At 44.1% G+C, this 17151-nt stretch overlaps 1 protein-coding gene across 1 annotated transcript; it reads left to right on the top strand.

Annotated features, from left to right (window-relative positions):
- The first annotated feature begins 12140 nt into the window (after positions 1 to 12140).
- Positions 12141 to 15775, top strand: LOC122383986 (wiskott-Aldrich syndrome protein homolog). The gene is made up of 3 exons (XM_043370890.1): positions 12141 to 12162; positions 12545 to 12603; positions 14793 to 15775. Exons 1-3 carry the CDS (start codon positions 12151 to 12153, stop codon positions 15103 to 15105), a joined length of 384 nt encoding a protein of 127 aa, XP_043226825.1. The 5' UTR covers positions 12141 to 12150; the 3' UTR covers positions 15106 to 15775.
- The last annotated feature ends 1376 nt before the right edge of the window (positions 15776 to 17151 follow it).

The following is a 17151-nucleotide window of genomic DNA, read 5'->3' as shown; positions in this document are numbered from 1 at the left end:
GCGCGCCGCGCGCCCATCAGGGGACTGTTGTGGGGCCTGCATTCTTCTCTTTCACCGTCGACGGAACGCCCGCGGCGTGTGAACCATTGTTACTCATGTTGTCGTGTGCAAATAAATGTCATGACTCGCCGTTGTTAATTCGTGTTTCCTGCATGGCACTGCCAGACAACAAGGTCCATCGCGGTCAAGGAAATTGTACTTTTGGTGGAGTGAGTCAGCCAATTATTTTCATCCAATCGCTTCAAGGAGACACGTGGGAAAATTATTTCTTTGGTGTTGACACAATAAAATTTCAAGGATCAAAATATTTGTTTCTTTTTATTGAGATGAAGTTTCGTTTGGTTTCATTACAAAATCAATAACACAAACTAGAAAACGTCACAGACTAGAAAACTTGAGGAAATAAGCTTTACAAATGACGGGTTTTAAATGCATTTGAAATTGCAAAATGAATCGACTGATTGAGAAACTCAAGTAATTCTCATTCATAATGATAGGTACATGTGTATGTCAAAGGAACAACATTCATGTCAAACTGGTGATAGAGGTCATTTTCATTCAACTGAGTCATAGCTAGCGGAAGGCGCTGTATGGGAATTGGGAACCCGATATCCGTTAGCTCTTTCCTGGGAAAATGTACCACACTATTCAATTTCGAGTTTGAGTGGATTTGAGATACCTTGATCAGTGGCGTATCCAGGGGGGAGGCCAAGAGGCCATGGCCTCCCCCTTTGTGATCAGACATGCAAGTGGGCCCTTTGGGTCACTTGAGTGCAGTGACGTACCCAAGGGGGCCACGGAAGCCCCTGAGGTCCAAGGATAACTCAGGGGAACCAGCGTGACGAAGGCGTTATGGGTCTCCCTGTCTTAATTCCAGTACTACAGAATGTCTTTTACTCGAAAAAAAAAAAACAATATCAAAGAGCGATATCTATCACAGTCACAAACACAGAGGGCCCCTAACTACCATGAGAGCCCTGGGTACCTGAGGGGCCCCCTGGTTACCTGAGGAGTCCTGGTTATCTGACGAGCCCCTAGTTACCTGAGGGGCCCCTGATTATCTGAGGGGCCCCTGGTTGTCCGAGAGGTTCCTGGTTGTCTAAGGGACCCCTGGCTACCCAAGGGGCCCCTGGTCACCTGAGGGGTCCCTGGTTATCTGAAGGGCCCTGGTTACCTGAGGGCCCCTGGTCACGGGACCCTGTTTACCTGAGGGACCCCTGGTTATCTGAAGGACTCCTGGTAAAGGACCCCTGGTAACGATGGCCCCTGGTTACCTGAGGGGCCCCTGGTTACCCGAGGGGCCCCGGTTACCTGAGGGACCTCTGGTTATCTGAGTGGCCCCTAGTTACCCAAGGGGCCCCTGATCCCCTGGATGGCCCCTGGCCAGTCATCTGAAGAAGCCCTAGTCACCTGAAGGGCCCATGTTTACCCGGGGAGTACCTGGTTATCTGAAGGGATTCTGCAGTCACATGAAGGCCCTTAGTTGCCCGTGGAGTCCCTGGTATAACCGGCCTTTGATTATCAGAGGGTCTCCTGGTCACGGTAACCTGGTGGGCCCCTGATCAATTGAAAAGCCTCTGCAGTCACCTGAGAGGCCCCTGATTGCCTTAACGGCCCCTGATCACTTGGATTCAATGGCATAGCCAGGGGGCGAGGGACACGTGTCCGTTATGTGGTTTAGGGTCCCCTCGGGCTCGAGGGGCCCTACGGTGCCAATTGACATCAGAGGGTCCGCGCTGGCCACGCTTCAACTGGAAAGGAGTGAAAGGACACCACGGGGCTTTTGAGAACACGTCATGGTCTCTTATGTAGCCACACTTATCTCCAGAAGGGCCCCACCCGAGGTTCTGAAGGACCTTGCCGGCCTCTGAGGGCCCTTGCCGACCAATGAGGGATCAGCTGTAAGGGCCCCACACCTGTTTGTTATTCCCCCACGGCCCACACCAGTATTTCTGAGGGCCCTTACAATGGCGACTGGGAGGGCCCTCACCGGCCACCGCCACCTCTAAGGGTCCCACACCAGCGCCTCTTAACGGCCTACATCGGCGGCTCTGAAGGCCCGCTCACCGGGGCCTCCGAGGGCCCTATACCAGCGCATCTAACGGCCACTAACCAGCGACTCTGAGGGCCTCTTACCGGCATCTCTGAGGTTCCCTTGCCGGCCTATGAAGGGCCACTAGTAACTTTCAGGGTCCCATACATGCCTATGACAGCCCCTACCAACGTCTCTAAGCCCTAAGGCCCCACAACGGCGCCTGTGTGGACCCCATACCAGCGCATTGATCTGACGGCCTTTCATAGACACGTCTGAGGGACCAACACCGGTGACTCTGAGCGGCTCGCTCGCTTCGTTTCTTCAGTGGCAAAGAACCGCACCTGTGCGTGGGTTAAGTATGCTACCACTGGGGCCCCTAAGGTAAGGGTGGGGCCCCCTTGAGCAGGTTTGGCCTCCCCCTTTTCAAGATCCTGGATACGCCACTGACCTTGATCTAGTTATCGCTAGCACTTTTTTATTGAGAATAATTCGATCAACTTTTCAAAGTCAGGCCATTAACAATATACAGTTGAACACTAAATCCATGAACGAGGTCAGGCTTGTTGATGTTCATGATTGTAATGAGCTTTGTTTTTCCAAAGATGGCAGTTAACAAAGATTAACTTTGTCCCTTATACCTACATAAGAGTGTTCACCAACAGAACATGAGGTGATAAATATCATTATAAAACTCAAGTAGAAATAATAATAACTATATAAGTGTTTCCTGCCACGCTCATCACGCACAACCCAAAAAATAACGGCGTCTCGTATTGATATCGCACAACAAAAATAAAGGTGTCTCGTCTAGATGGCAGCACCAGTCAATGGCTAACAATTTTACAGGTAAACACCGTCTGAACAGGAAAATATTGGCAACGATTTCCTAACGAGACCTTAATCCCTCTGATAACAAGGAAAGGGCATGTGGGCCATTCGCACTTCGCTGAACACTAATTACAAGTGATTGGACTTATTTAACAGTCAATGCCACGGAAGAACTTCTCAAAGCGAACTGGACGCAAAAATCGATGAGCTTCGCATTCATATTTATCATTTATGCTGGCGAAATAATGCGACATTTCTAAAGCAAACAATCAATTAATATGCCTAAATAAAGAAAACGCCGAGCGCACAAACATGATTAAGAAAAAATAAGGTGTTTATCATTAAAAGACGTAATAAAGGAATACTAATCGAAAAATGAGCAAATACGGACCTTCATCGAACAAATGCCATTTAAGATCTGCCGAAGGACAATTGCAAACGACGATATAAGATTATTTTTCATTGAAACTGTAAAAGTGTAGCAAGCGAAACTACACACAGATGTGGCACGCATTGAAAGCACTATCGCAAGTGGAAGCTATCCTAACCCTCGCATGTGTGCGGCGTTTGCCAGCTTCTAATGTGTAGGGGGGGGGGTCGGTTGGACCCCCCCTTGCCGTTTGGCCCCTGATCGAGCTAGAGCTTCGCGGAAAAAACGAACATGTTGCCCGTGACGAGAGGAAGCCGATGATGCCCAATTTTAAGGTCCTAGGTCATTGGTTGACCTTCCAGGTCAGGTCAATGACCCAAAGTCGGGAAAATCGGGACCTGTTAGAAAGTCGTAAAGTGTGGCTACTAAGGGGTTTTTCGGGGTGCTGATCACGAATATCGTGTTAGTTTTGATCACAGATGATGGCTTTAAGCATTTAGACCAGGTCGGGTCAGGTCAGGTCAGGTCAACCAGTAGGCGTCGTGACGGGTATTCGTAGTACGTGTCAACCGCCTCTGACAGCTTCGTAACATGTTACGAAGGCACCAAAACTACTTCGTAAATGTTCAAATGGTTGCTAAATTCGAATTCAGCTCCAAAAACTAGCCTAGAAACATGTAAAACTCGAAAAAGTGAACCGAGGTCACCCCAGGTCACCAAAGGTCAATGACCTGACCTGACCTTCAGGTGACCTTGCCACCCACCCTTATGTATGGGAGCAACATCAAATCACATGTTTGAACGTTTGAAACCACGAAAAGCTTGCAAACGCGCGGCTAATGCGAGCCGACATACACGAAATTGCGATTCCGGCCAAACATGGTCTCGGAAAAGAGGTCACAGGTCAAAGGTCATTTGGGTCAGGGTCATGAAATTTTCAGGGTAGGCGCAAAATTGATCAATGCGAAGGTACTGAAAGTTTCGTTGCGATCGGCCGCTTTTTACGCGAGTTATTCGCGAAAATCCATGGGGGGTCCATCCGATCCCCCCCTACACATGCGAGGGATAATTGTATCGGAACCAGCAACCAGCCTACATACTCCTAGACTGACTGTGCAGTATGCACTGGCTTTATATCCTTCTGATCTATAACATTGATTCGCACAGGTTTGAGGGCGAGACAGAAGAGAGAGAGAGAGAGAGAGAGAGAGAGAGAGAGAGAGAGAGAGAGAGAGAGAGAGAGAGAGAGAGAGAGAGAGAGAGAGAGAGAGAGAGAGAGAGAGAGAGAGAGAGAGAGAGAGACAGAGAGAGAGACAGAGAGGGAGAGAGGCAGAGAGACAGAGAGAGAGAGAGAGAGAGAGAGAGAGAGAGAGAGAGAGAGAGAGAGAGAGAGAGAGAGAGAGAGAGAGAGAGAGAGAGAGAGAGAGAGAGAGAGAGAGAGAGAGAATGGAAAGAATGGGACCAAAAGTCGGCAGTGCCCCCCCCCCCCTAACTGAGGGTATTCCGCCGCTACTGGAGCTGTCCTATCATGAAACCAAAAATGAACCAAAAATGAATAATGCAAAAATGTATACGCTTAATGTAATAAAGCGAATTTCCTGCACCTAATAATTAATTGCTATTTTTTCGGTTTGTATAAGGTACGGTGAATGAACAATACGCGGCAATGTTCTGTGAACCGTTTGAAGTTTGCAATGCTCATTGTTTCCCGACTGTGAAAAGACGCAACCCCGCATAAGCATTGTTATTATTCCCGTCCATCTTCCGACATCTTCCACCACCTTCCAAAGCCACCTTTCAACCCTTCTACGCTCGGTTTTTGTTACATTCTGTTTGTTATTTGCTACTCATCTGTTATTTACCACATAATAAACATTCATGCATAATAATATACCGGGAAGGAATATATCAAGTGAACGTAGTGTATTCGAAATAACTATGCTAAAATCGGATTCTTTTAAGCCTGTCTGATCGCTTTAAGTGCATAAATAAATAAGAAACTAATCGAACTTTTACAATGAATAGAGAGTCGAAAGAAAAATCCAGATTCAGATGAAAATTTCAAGCGGCCAATGTTATAGGTATTGAGTCCTTACGTGGGCTTTCCATAAGAGCGCCTTAAACGATTAGAAAGGCTTAGAAAATCTGACTTAAGTACCGGCATATGTCTTTCTTTTTCTCAAGCGGCATATGTCTTTCCTTTGTAGGTATAGTAGAATGAGACGTCTATCAATAGAAATGTCATCGACTTTAATAACCATTTGTTTGTACTAAGGAGAAGATGTTTCAATTCAGTTAAAACTTAAGAGCTTCAGCAATATACTGAGATATCTGCAAAATTTAGATAAAAATTGGCAAAGAAAATTAATTAACTAATCTGAATCGCAAACGATCTTTTTTTGTCACTATGTAGAGGCATGAGACATCATGCATTAATAACGACGCGATAAATATTGATTTGCGAATAAGTATGAAAAATTAATATCATAACACGCACAATGCACAATTAAAAGAAAAATTGTCCGTCTATTAAACCCATTCATTTCACTACCATGACGGCACAGACATCCCCGTCAAATACAACACAATACAAGGAAACAAGTGACATTGATGACAATTCAAAGCATTGATTGCACGCGATTCCATAAGCAAAGGCTGACACCGAACCGAAAACATCTCCAAAAGAATCGGCGACACAATGGGAGTAGGCTCGTCTCTCGGAACTCCACTCCCGGCTTAATCAACTCGCAGAATGAGTAGGCTATTCAGCTCGTTTTACCTCATCAATTACCTGCTCGACCGGAACAAGAGACTCGCGGCGCCGGCGCGGCACCAGTGCAGCGGCCACTATATACAGTTACGGTCACGTCTAGATCGGTAAAAATTAGCTTCTGAAAAAGTGTGAACAATATGACTCACTGAGGTGCTTCACCCTGCACCCAGCAGTACTTTTGTTCATTTACTACTAGTGATGCAAACCCTGAGCTTATTAACCCTCACCAGACCTATTGGTTCTCTACATAGCCCCGGCCGAGGGGGGTACGATACCCTCGCCGTTTCATCTTTATTGAAGCCTCGTGGAAGAAAAAGGGCGTCTGCGCCGTTACGAGACGCAGCAATTGGTCAGGTCAAGTGGTCCAAGGCACGGGTTTAAACTTCGCCAAAAATACACGCAGAGACGCGATTTTGGCATTATCGTGTTTGCCTTGTCGGGCGCGTCGAATGGTATGCTTCTTGTTCGGGTGAGGTGAACTTAGGTGTTGACCTCGGCTCAAGGTCAGGGCAGAGCCCCTCAGGTCACGAAGTTGGTTGAAGGAAAACATGTAGCATGTCATTCAATTCGGCAGGTCCTCCCAAGTCCATTGGTGGCTTTCCCGACTCGCTAGCTCAATTTGGTCGGAAGTTATTGACGAAAATCTCTTATGAAGTTGACGTCACGCAAGGTCAACAATGCAAAAATAAAGTATCGGACACCTTGCAAGGGGTCCATGAAATCACGACTGCGTGTGCCTGAGCCAGTTTTAGATCATTCCCGACGTTAAAATAACAGTTTCCATATTTCCCCAATGCCTTATAATGGTGAATTCACGTGACTGACCTGAGTCCTGACCCCAGGGCCCAATCTTATAAACGCCGTGAAATGGATATGGCAGCACTCTAAGGCTGGATATATAGTACGCAATCTTATAAAGCTCTGTGAAATCGAAAACACGGCACGCTCTTTACGGTTTTGGTAACCGCCAGTTTTGGATGTGCCGTAGAATGATTTCAGCCGTGAGCAGCTGTGCACATCTCAAAACACAAACAATAATCAGCTGATTGCGGCATCGTCGGCACCTATTTCACGCCAGAATTTGTGGCGTACTCTGACGAGCTTCTCAGACAGTTTAATTCATTTAAGATAAATTCAATGTTTTTATGATATAAATATGCAATATTTTACGTTATGATATTTTTAAGATTAATACATCCTCCACATATTAACTCAGGTTCATTATAATGATGCTTACCTATTATACAGACAACGATCAATTTCAAAATACGTATTTTCAGGAACTAAATGCACACTAAAACACATAAAAACGAGTGGTCATCGTTATATGGATTTATTTTTCAAATTAAAAGGGGATTTTTTAAGAAGATTTTAGCACCAGTAACCATCATAGATTTTCGGCAGCCACTGCATTATAGAATCGGTATGGATCTTTAGCCTATTCTCACGTCTCACGTATGACACAAATAACGGGCACTTCATGGCTTCTGATTAGATATTTAAATTAATGATGATATACCTTAGTTTGTCAAAAAATTTGTTAATTCCTACTCACTATTCGTATCTCCTCACTTTCTGTCTGGCACAGTTACGGATCAATGTGTTGTTTCTTCTCTTTCTGCATCTCGATCTGACTTCTGAGCCGAGTATTTTTCTTGATATGCTTTGATATGTAGACTGGGTTCTTCAATCTTTTGAGGAATTGCTTTTTAGCTTTAGGTTAGGTAACAGGTACCTATGCTTGAATAAGAAGGAAAATAAGCTGTAACTTGACCTAATGCAGTTCATGTACGTTGTCTTCGAATTTTAGTAGTTTATCTTCAAGAAGGAAAATGTCAAGAGCTTATGACAAGAAGGAAAATAAGCTATATCTTGAATTGATCCAGTTAATGTACGATATCCTGATGCTCAAATTGTAGGAGCTTCATTGTCAACGGCATTACTTAAATTACTGAAACAGTAGCCGAGCTATAATTAAATGACTATTTAAATAATTCTTTAACAAGTTTATTGCAATGCCTTAACAGCAAATAAATGCAAATGATAAGTAGAAGAAACACTTTATTCACTCGAATTTCTGAGCGCGAGAATGCCCTCGCTGAAATTTATTTGGTCGGCAATCCACTTTTCAGGAGAATTCTTCAAGCATGTTTGTGTTTTCCATAGTTTGCTATCACGTTTTCCATAAATAACTTATTCATTACACATATGTCTGTCTCTAAAAGAAATAAATGCCCCATAAAAATTGAAACACATAACTTTTGCTGTTCGCAAACAGTACGCATAATTTCCAATAGCGACGGCGACAAGACATTGACCAATCACGTTGCGTGTTTCCTGCTGGCGTTGATTTGTACTGTGGGCAAAATGGCGTGAATAGACTTACCATACTATTCTCTTTATAAGATTGCGTGAATAGGGTGCCGTAAATAGAGTGGGGTGGAATGATAGTACGCCATTTGGTAGCACAACCTTTAAAGATTGGGCCCATGTGAGCTTTAGGAAAAATCCAAAAGCATACTAGGTACTGCAAGTTTCACCTCCGTGTGAAAGCTCCTCTGGCACTGAGGGCGTTGCGAATTTGAGACACTTCACGACCGCGCAGACCGCAGAGATTTACTTATGACGTCATAGGTCAGTGACCTGACCTGAACTGAAAATTCAGTTGGTGTAAAAAGCTCTGGATCGAAGCAAAGGTCAGGTATGCAAAGTTTCAGCTCTCTATCTCCGGAGTGCTCCGAGCTATCGCGAAAAAAAACTATTGGGGGGCACCCCCCCCCCCTGACTGGCATGGGATCAGTCAGGGATGGAACGCAAACTTAAGGCCGCCCCACACTGGACCTCGCATGCGGGTTACGAGTTTGCAGGTTTTGAGTTTGCTGGCATGATACTGATTTATAGAGTGATTAGACCGTTCCCTCATGGAAACTTCATGATTGCAGTGAAGCCGGTACACCTTCAGAAAATTACATGTATGATTTCAGGTATTGAAACGTTGAGTTGAGCATTGTTGATAAGATTATCAGGAGTATGAAAAATAACCTCTTGCTCAATCTGAAGGAATTAAAAAATTAAAGACCAATATATATTCGGGCGTGGCCCTTCCTCAGTGGTACAGTGTTACAATGGAACAAGCTTGTTCCATTGTAACACTGTACCACTGAGGAAGGGCCACGCCCGAATATATATTGGTCTTTAATTTTTTAATTCCTTCAGATATGAGCAAGAGGTTATTTTCATACTCCTGATAAATTACATGTAGTCGCAACACCAGCGTAACGAACCAAAATTCGACTCCAGCGAAAAACCCGCGAACCTCGCAGAACTCGCAGACCTCGCAGCGAGGAAAATCGAAAGTTGACTCAAAATCAACTTTTGGAATGCGATTCAAGGTGGCTCGCAAGCTAAGAACATGCAGACTCGCTTGTTAGATGGTAGTGTGGGTCACTCAGCATAGATTGTATTGTTCAATTTTGAAGAAACCCGAAAACCCAAAAACCCGCAACACGCATGCGAGTTCCAGTATGGGGCGGCCATTAGGTATATCTGTTAAAGCCGTGTGACTATTTGACTATTTGAAAGCAATTAAGGAACCGATATATTCGGGAAAATATTACAATTAGTACTTACAAGAGTCTATTCGTTTTCGAGTTATTCCCGAACCAAAAAAAAAAAACAGCATATATTATCATTTATTGCTTATACTGCATCCACCACATACGTCCCTTTCAGTATTTCGAATCTCGGATGATCAACGAGTTAACCCGCGCCCCGCTGGGGAGGGGCAGAATCTGCCCCCCTCCCGTTTTTCGCCAATAACTTCTAAACGCGTTACGCCAGCGACGTCAAACTTTCGGTACCTTATCATACATCAATTTGACACGTTCCCTGAAAATTTGAGCGAAATCTGTCGGAAATTTTTTTGAGAAATTGACGTTTTAAGACGTCATGTTCGCCATTTTCGCCTCAAAAACGGCAAAATTTCAAACGCCGCTGACATCTTCATTTTTAAAGGAATCAAGACGTAACAAAAAAGGTTGTACGTGACTCTACTTTGTCTATCAAATGGCTGTCTCGGTTTTTTGAAAATTTTGGATTTTGTTCCATTTTTTTTTAAACTGACTTTTTTTTGGGAAAATAATTATAAAATCCAGAATTTTGAGTGTATCGAAAAAAACGGAATATATGTCAGAGGAAGTGGTCTATGTGCACCTACATACCAATTTTTAGAAGAATCGGTTCAAAAATGTGGGAGCTATTCAAAACTTTATGACGTCACGACACACAAATTTTTTGAAAAAAATGATTTTTTGGAAGTTTTAGACCTTGTACGGAACCAAAAAGAGCACCATTCGGTTCGCCGTGAAAAACTGCATCAGATAGACACCTTTTTAGGCCTTCAAAACAAACTTCAAAATTTGACCTCACTTGACCTGACCTTGACCTGGCCTCGACCTGAAATTCATTCAGAGGTGGTCCATATCACTTATTGAGTGTGCCTATTGAATTATATGAGCAAAATGACCCATAAAACATGTGTCGCACATGCCCTTTTCTATATTTTGTTTTTGGTGACCTGACCTGACCTGACCTGACCTGACCTTGACCTTGACCTTTGAATGACATTGTATGCAACGAATATTGTCTTGGTAGTCAAGAACACGTTTTGGGCAATCAGTCTCAGTCCATTCTTCGGCAACTACGGTGCAAGGCCGATACTGTAGAAACTTGCATTTTGTACCCTTGACCTGACCTTGACCTGACCTCTGACCTACTTAAGCAAAAAAAAATTGGGCTCTTAAGATCCGCCTTGTTGAGAGCTTTCGATTGCCGTTTTCCCCGTCTTTCTACGACCATCGGTTCGGAAGTTAGACAGGGGGGGCAGAATCTGCCCCCCCCCCCCCCAGCAGGGCGCGTATGGCTGAATAGCCCAGCGGGGCGCGGGTTAATTGTCAGCCCAACAACGGTAAGTGAAAGACTCCGGTCACAACCATTTCCAGTAACCAAACGATACCATTGAGACAACTGTAAAGTTTAAACAAAATAAATATAAGGTACCTATCTTAATTTCATCACCACAGATTAAGTTGAGGTCAAGTGTATCAGCTAAAATATGCTAGAATGACCCTAAATGAATGGCCAAGGAATGAATGACCAATGAATTATACTGAATGAATGACCAATGAATTATACTGAATGAATGACCAACTGAACGAAGCTGAATGATCAACTGCTGGCGTTTCGTCTCATTTCATTTGCTATTTGTTGCATGAGAGGTAAATAGAAATCGGCTTCCTGTCATTAGTCATTCAGACGAAGCTGCAATTATGTAATGAAAGCAGAAGTGACCTACTTCACACGGAAAACGGTTAAAAAAGCGGTCAGGGTTGTACAGCGTGTGATCAACACACCACTAATACCGTTGTTTATGAGGTAAACATGGAAAACTGCCCATACCAGATGATTCATTCAGCCGCGACAAACAAATGAATAAACTAGAAGATGACACCCAGAACAACTTGTGAAGCTTACCTACAGAACAGCGGAATCCTTGCCATAGTTTGGAAATGTTATGTCCTTGACAGCCTGAGGAGAGAAACGTGTAAGTTGTGAGTGTAATGTCAATGTGCACCGATGGGCAGGAAGCATCTGCTACACTAGATGAATGGACACAATCAATTAACATCGTCCGCCTCATGACAAGAACATTGACAAACCATGTCTGTCCCATGACACTAATACTGACAAAGACATAGCCTCTATTTCTGAAAAATGCTGCTGAAAATTTAGCCCCCTTTATAGTCTCTTTCATGGCAAGACTGCTGAAATGAAAGCCGCTGTCTAAACTTCTATTGCCCAGGTAAATATTCTATGAAGTGTATGTCCTACCTGACCATTGACAACCAGACAATTGCTAATCACACCATGTTCTAAGTTGCCACTACTGATAAACCAATGCGCCACTACAGCATTCTAGATAGGAAACGCGGTTTCAAGAACCGTCTGCCATTTATGGTATCGCCATTTTGTTTGCACGTGTTACAGTTTTTTGTTGTCCGATACCGCATTCATTAGTGTACAGTCACGCCATATAAAGGCCCGGCCGCCCAAACGAGGAGCGCAGTGGCCCCCCAGGCTCCAGCCATGACGCGGCTGGTAAGTCGCACCGCATCAGCCCAATATGACACATGCATCCAGTTTAGCTGTTTTTATCGTAAACCGTGCTACTTTCTGTGACACATAGATGCTTGGATATTCTTATTCATAATAGGTTAGCGATTTTTTAAAATAACAATGCATTATTTGCGATATCATTTCTAAAAGATGATGAGCGATAAAAATTAAAGTTTTTTTTTTAACATTTGACATGATCACTTATTTCCGGATGCATTGGATCAGAAATGAAAGAGTAACTGAACTGCAATGCCGAATTAAATTATCGATTAACATAACGGATAGGTAGCCCGAAACTATTGTCGATTGCCCAGTTGCACTACAGCTGATGATATCTGACATTGTATGGACGTCTGTCGGACAGGTGCTACTGCTCGTGGCGCTGGGTGCCATCTCGGTGGCCGACGGCTTCTTCCTTGGAGGGTGAGTTGAGTAGCGCGGGGAGAGAGTGGCGCAGTTTTTAGCATCTGAGCGGTTAACGTAACGCAGAGGGAGGCGCATATGAGCTTTAAAAAAAAGAAACTTTAAACAGCATCATAACAAATGACCATGGGTTTGTGCCAAGATTTTGGCAGCGTTCTCGTAAAAATACTACAGCCTTATGACAGAAAAGTGTGGCTGTTTTATTGTCTTTTTTCATTCCGTTGCTCCCACTATGGGCACTAACGTTGGGCTAATTTTGTTCTTATTGTAAAAGTGTGGTTAAAAATAATTGTTATAAGCGAGGGCCGAGGATTGAATAAGGAAAAAAACGAAATAAGAATAAAAGGTTAATCTTTGGAGCGCTCTTACGAGGAACATCATGAATGTTAAAGCGAGAAAATAGGGAAAAAGTTAACCTTCACTCGACGCTTAAATTCTGTTTAGAAAATAAACAATTTGGTCTTACATTGACCTTATTCCTCGAGTCTACAGCAAAATTAATGCAAAGTTACCTTTTTTTACCTTCAATTACCTTCAATCATGTTCAATCATGTTACCTTCATGTTACCTTCAATCATGTTCCTCGCCAGAGCACTGGCAAACATTAATTTGGTTTTACCATGATTTAAATGTCCTGTAGAGGTCAACTTTTTTCTCTATTGTTTATTTCTAAAAATCCATTGTCCCAAATTGCATTGATTTGTTTCATGCATAAACAAATTATACACTTTATTGGCGCAACCACCTATACCAAGAATATTTCATCGCGAAGCGCAACTCACTTCTATGACTTCATGAAAAGTTTACTTTTAAAGTTAGGGGACGCGGCATAGAACATCAAAGAGATAGATGAACGCTCACGGCTCAACATTGAAAAAATATATATAGCATAGAAACCTTCTGTTAACCCTCGCCGGCACAGGCCATTTTGCGTCCTTCGACGGCAGCACAAGTTGGTACGACCCCCCCCCCCCTCGCGTTTAGCCCCTGATCAAGCTAGAGCTACGCGGAAAATCGAGCGTGTTGCCCGTCAGGAGAGGAAGCCGATGATACCAAATTTTAAGGTCCTAGGTCATCGGTTGACCTTCCAGGTCCGGTCAATGACCCGTAATTGTTAGAAATTAAGCAGCTCGAGCACGTTGGTGCTCGGAATTACCAAATGAATCGCATGAAGGCGATAGTTGTTATGATGCCCACCTTCCCAATACCTTATCAGCTTGTTATCCAAATTATCAATAAAAATTTCTAGGTCGACAGTGTAAGGGAGTGCAATGGTCGACCCAGGTTGGTTGGGTTCGGGGTTCAGATGTCGCTGCACAGGGCAGTGGGTCGCCAACTGATGTAGGTGGCGCTTGCAAAGCGATGGACGGCAAGAAACTGCGCTTAGGGATCGACATCGGGAAATTGAGGAAAATTACCTCGATTATATTTGCCACTGACAGTCACTGCATAAGGGAGGGGTGTGGGGGTTCACATCTCCTTATGAGAACCTAATATTGGTATAAGTAAGTGTCTTTGGTAGTGCATGCAAATTGCAAAAACAAAACGATTACCTAATATTGGTATAAGTTAGTGTCTTTGGTAATGCATCCAAATTGCAAAAACAAAACGATTTCTCAGCCATTTATTTTGGCATTTGCATCATCCGCCTTTCACCTTGGGCAGGGACCACCAGAGGCATTTGCTCAATAACAGTAGGGCAATAAACAGCCAGAGCAAATAACTTACATGAACTAAACAATAAAAACACAGCGCATTTCATTTTCTCCTCTGCAATCAAAAGTGTTGTTGGAATTTCATAGTCCATCGCAAGCAAACTCAACACACGAACGGACTTTTGTGGCTTGCTATGTGATCTTATCTTACGGTTAACTTCACATGCCCAACGATCAAGGCCCAATCTAGCAGTATTTTTACACTTATAAGAAAGCCGAGAAGCATTGCAATGTGGGTGGGTAAACGTAAACAAATCCTATCGATATCGATTTCAAACGCTAAAATTACCGACGGACGACGATAGATATTGTTGTTGTTGTGTATCGGTGCTTTAGGGCGCGCCAACTGCACAGGTCATTTTGCGCCCATGACAATAAATATATAACGCAATTTCAATTCATAAATTTCACGCGTTAAAACCCACTTCTCCCTGACCGATCTCCTACTAACTAGACATAATGTGTCCATTTCAGCGGCATCATTACCCCGATCATCATCAAGCCCCCGGAGGAGGAGGAGCCCGAGGGCCCGCTGGTAGCCGTGCACGTGCACCACGGGCCGCACGAGCCGCCGCACGAGCCGCCACCCGAGCCGCCCGGCGCTGTCGTGCACGTGCACGTCGGAGGGCATGGCGGAGGGCACGGCGGAGGGCACGGTGGCGGGCACGGAGGCGGGCACGGACCTCCGCCGCCGCAGATCATTGTGCTGAACGCCGGAGGCGGCGGAGGAGGCCACGGCCCGCCGCCGCCGCCGCCGCCGCCACCAGTCATCGTGGTGCCTATTTAGGTGGCGCAGTGATGAGCGGATCGGAGATACAAATATGGAGGTGGACAATGTTGACAAAGGACGCAAGGGAATACGAAATAATGTGGACTGTGAAACGTTTGTGAAGATGTAGACAAGTTAGAATTGGAAATGTAATTAGGTACTGATGTTGGATTAGTTACTTGAAAGTAGATATCACATAATAGGACCACTATTTCGACTAATGATTGATTAATGCATATCAAGAACCGTCGAAGCTCTGAATGTTGCAGCTGTGCATCCTATTCCTGTTGCTTTTTAGATTGCAAGTGTAGTACATAAAAGTGCCGATGTTTATTGCACTAGATATCCTTTTTGGCAAACCGGATTCTTAAAAGAATCAAAACGTGTTGAACTGTAACCATCAATAGCGAGTGGCGTGTTGAGAAGTGTCTGAGACAATGTCAGCACACAGTGTTTCCCTGCATTGTGTAGACTCCGGAAGGCACCTCAAAATGGTTCGCATGCGTTGTGAACTAGCCTTTTTTGTTATTTTCCGCGTCGCACCTTACTGATGAGTCACTACCAGCCATTTGAGTTTGACAGTATTGTATGTGTGCGTGACAGCATGAGGCATATGATATTAAAAACAATCACTGCAACTTCGGCACTACCACGTTGTTACCGTTGCCAATAAACGCTTATTTTTGTGTTCGTTATTTTTCATGGGCCGTGCTAGTCACCATTAACATTTAAAGGAAAAGGGCCACCTTCGTGAAATATGAAGATATCGTTGTTTTTCATTTTGACATTATTATTTTTCATTTTCTTTTTAAAACTGGTGCCAGAAGTGCACAATTCGCGAAAAAGTATTTAAAACTATTTAACATATTGGTACTATGTTGATACTCTCTACGGCACCTACTGTATGATGGCATAGCGATGACGTCACACTCAAGCCAATCAGCGTTCAGAAGACAGACTCGTCGGATTGTGTCAGATAAGCTGATTGGTTAAAGCTGAGCTGGTTGGAGCTGATTGGTAAAAAACCAAAGCCTCGCCGCGGGTGGCTGTATTGTCGGATAAGAACGCATTCCTGGGATAAGGACGCATTCCTGGCGTATTTTCTTTTAAAATTGCTGATAACTACGAATGGAGGCCGAACTCGGCCGTAAGGAGGTAGACAGATAGGTTTTCGGACACGGGCTACAAGATGGCTATCTCAGTTTCAATCCCCATGTTGAAGGTGGCCCTTTTCCTTTAAGAAAATGGTGTATGGTCTACTCGGGTAAATGATATCAGGAACGGTCTTCCATTCAGTAACATGTAGGTAACACATATCGAGGTCCTCCGTGTTGCCTAGTGGATTATGGATAGTTCCAGGGCAGCAAGTTCGAGGCCGATGAACTCCACGCATCCTTCCAGGGAAGGACTCCACCCACATCCTCCCGACTATTCGCGTTTCTATATCAAGCCAGCCGTGCTGGCAACTGGCGAGAGGACCACTCTAGACCCGGAGGGACCGTGTCGCCATCTAAGGGGTGTTCATTAGCAAATGACATAAAGTTAGCCTCCGCGGAAGGCATATAATATACATTTTTACATACAAACAGCACACTTTACGTTACCTGTAGGTACCTGCGGTACGTTAAACTTTCAGTTAAAATGATCACCGATGAATGGGACGCGGTCAAGATCGGGTGGTCGGTCCGCAATGTTATTCGCACAAGCACCGCAAGTGCGTAATTGACATGAATTGAGGACAGGGACATATTTCAACAATTAAAGTATTGCTTACCTGGAGTGATAGATTGATAACCGTGTCATTTATGTGTGAGCCATCGCGCTAATAAATGGAACTTGTAAATGGCGCCGACTTTATAAAATTTTTATGTCTCCTGAGAAAGAGGAAAAATACCAATCAACTAATCCCAAGTTAATCAACTTTTCCTATCAACTTTTCCTCTCATCCAATTAACGACAGCAAAAGCGCCAAAATATCCAAAAAGACAGTATTTAACTGATAAAACTAGCATGCATTGTCATACTTTAACCCGCGCCCTGCTGGGGGGTGTTTGAACACCCCCC

This window comes from Amphibalanus amphitrite, unplaced genomic scaffold (genome assembly GCF_019059575.1).
Source record: "Amphibalanus amphitrite isolate SeventyFive unplaced genomic scaffold, NRLGWU_Aamphi_draft 000179F_arrow, whole genome shotgun sequence".
NCBI lineage: Eukaryota > Metazoa > Arthropoda > Thecostraca > Balanomorpha > Balanidae > Amphibalanus > Amphibalanus amphitrite.
The sequence above is the reverse complement of the archived record's forward strand: the minus strand, read 5'-3'. Positions and strand labels throughout refer to the sequence as shown.

Coding starts and splice junctions, on each gene's coding strand:
- LOC122383986 (XM_043370890.1), top strand. Junction 12,604..14,792: donor GACGGCTTCTTCCTTGGAGG/GTGAGTTGAGTA, acceptor TGTCCATTTCAG/CGGCATCATTACCCCGATCA.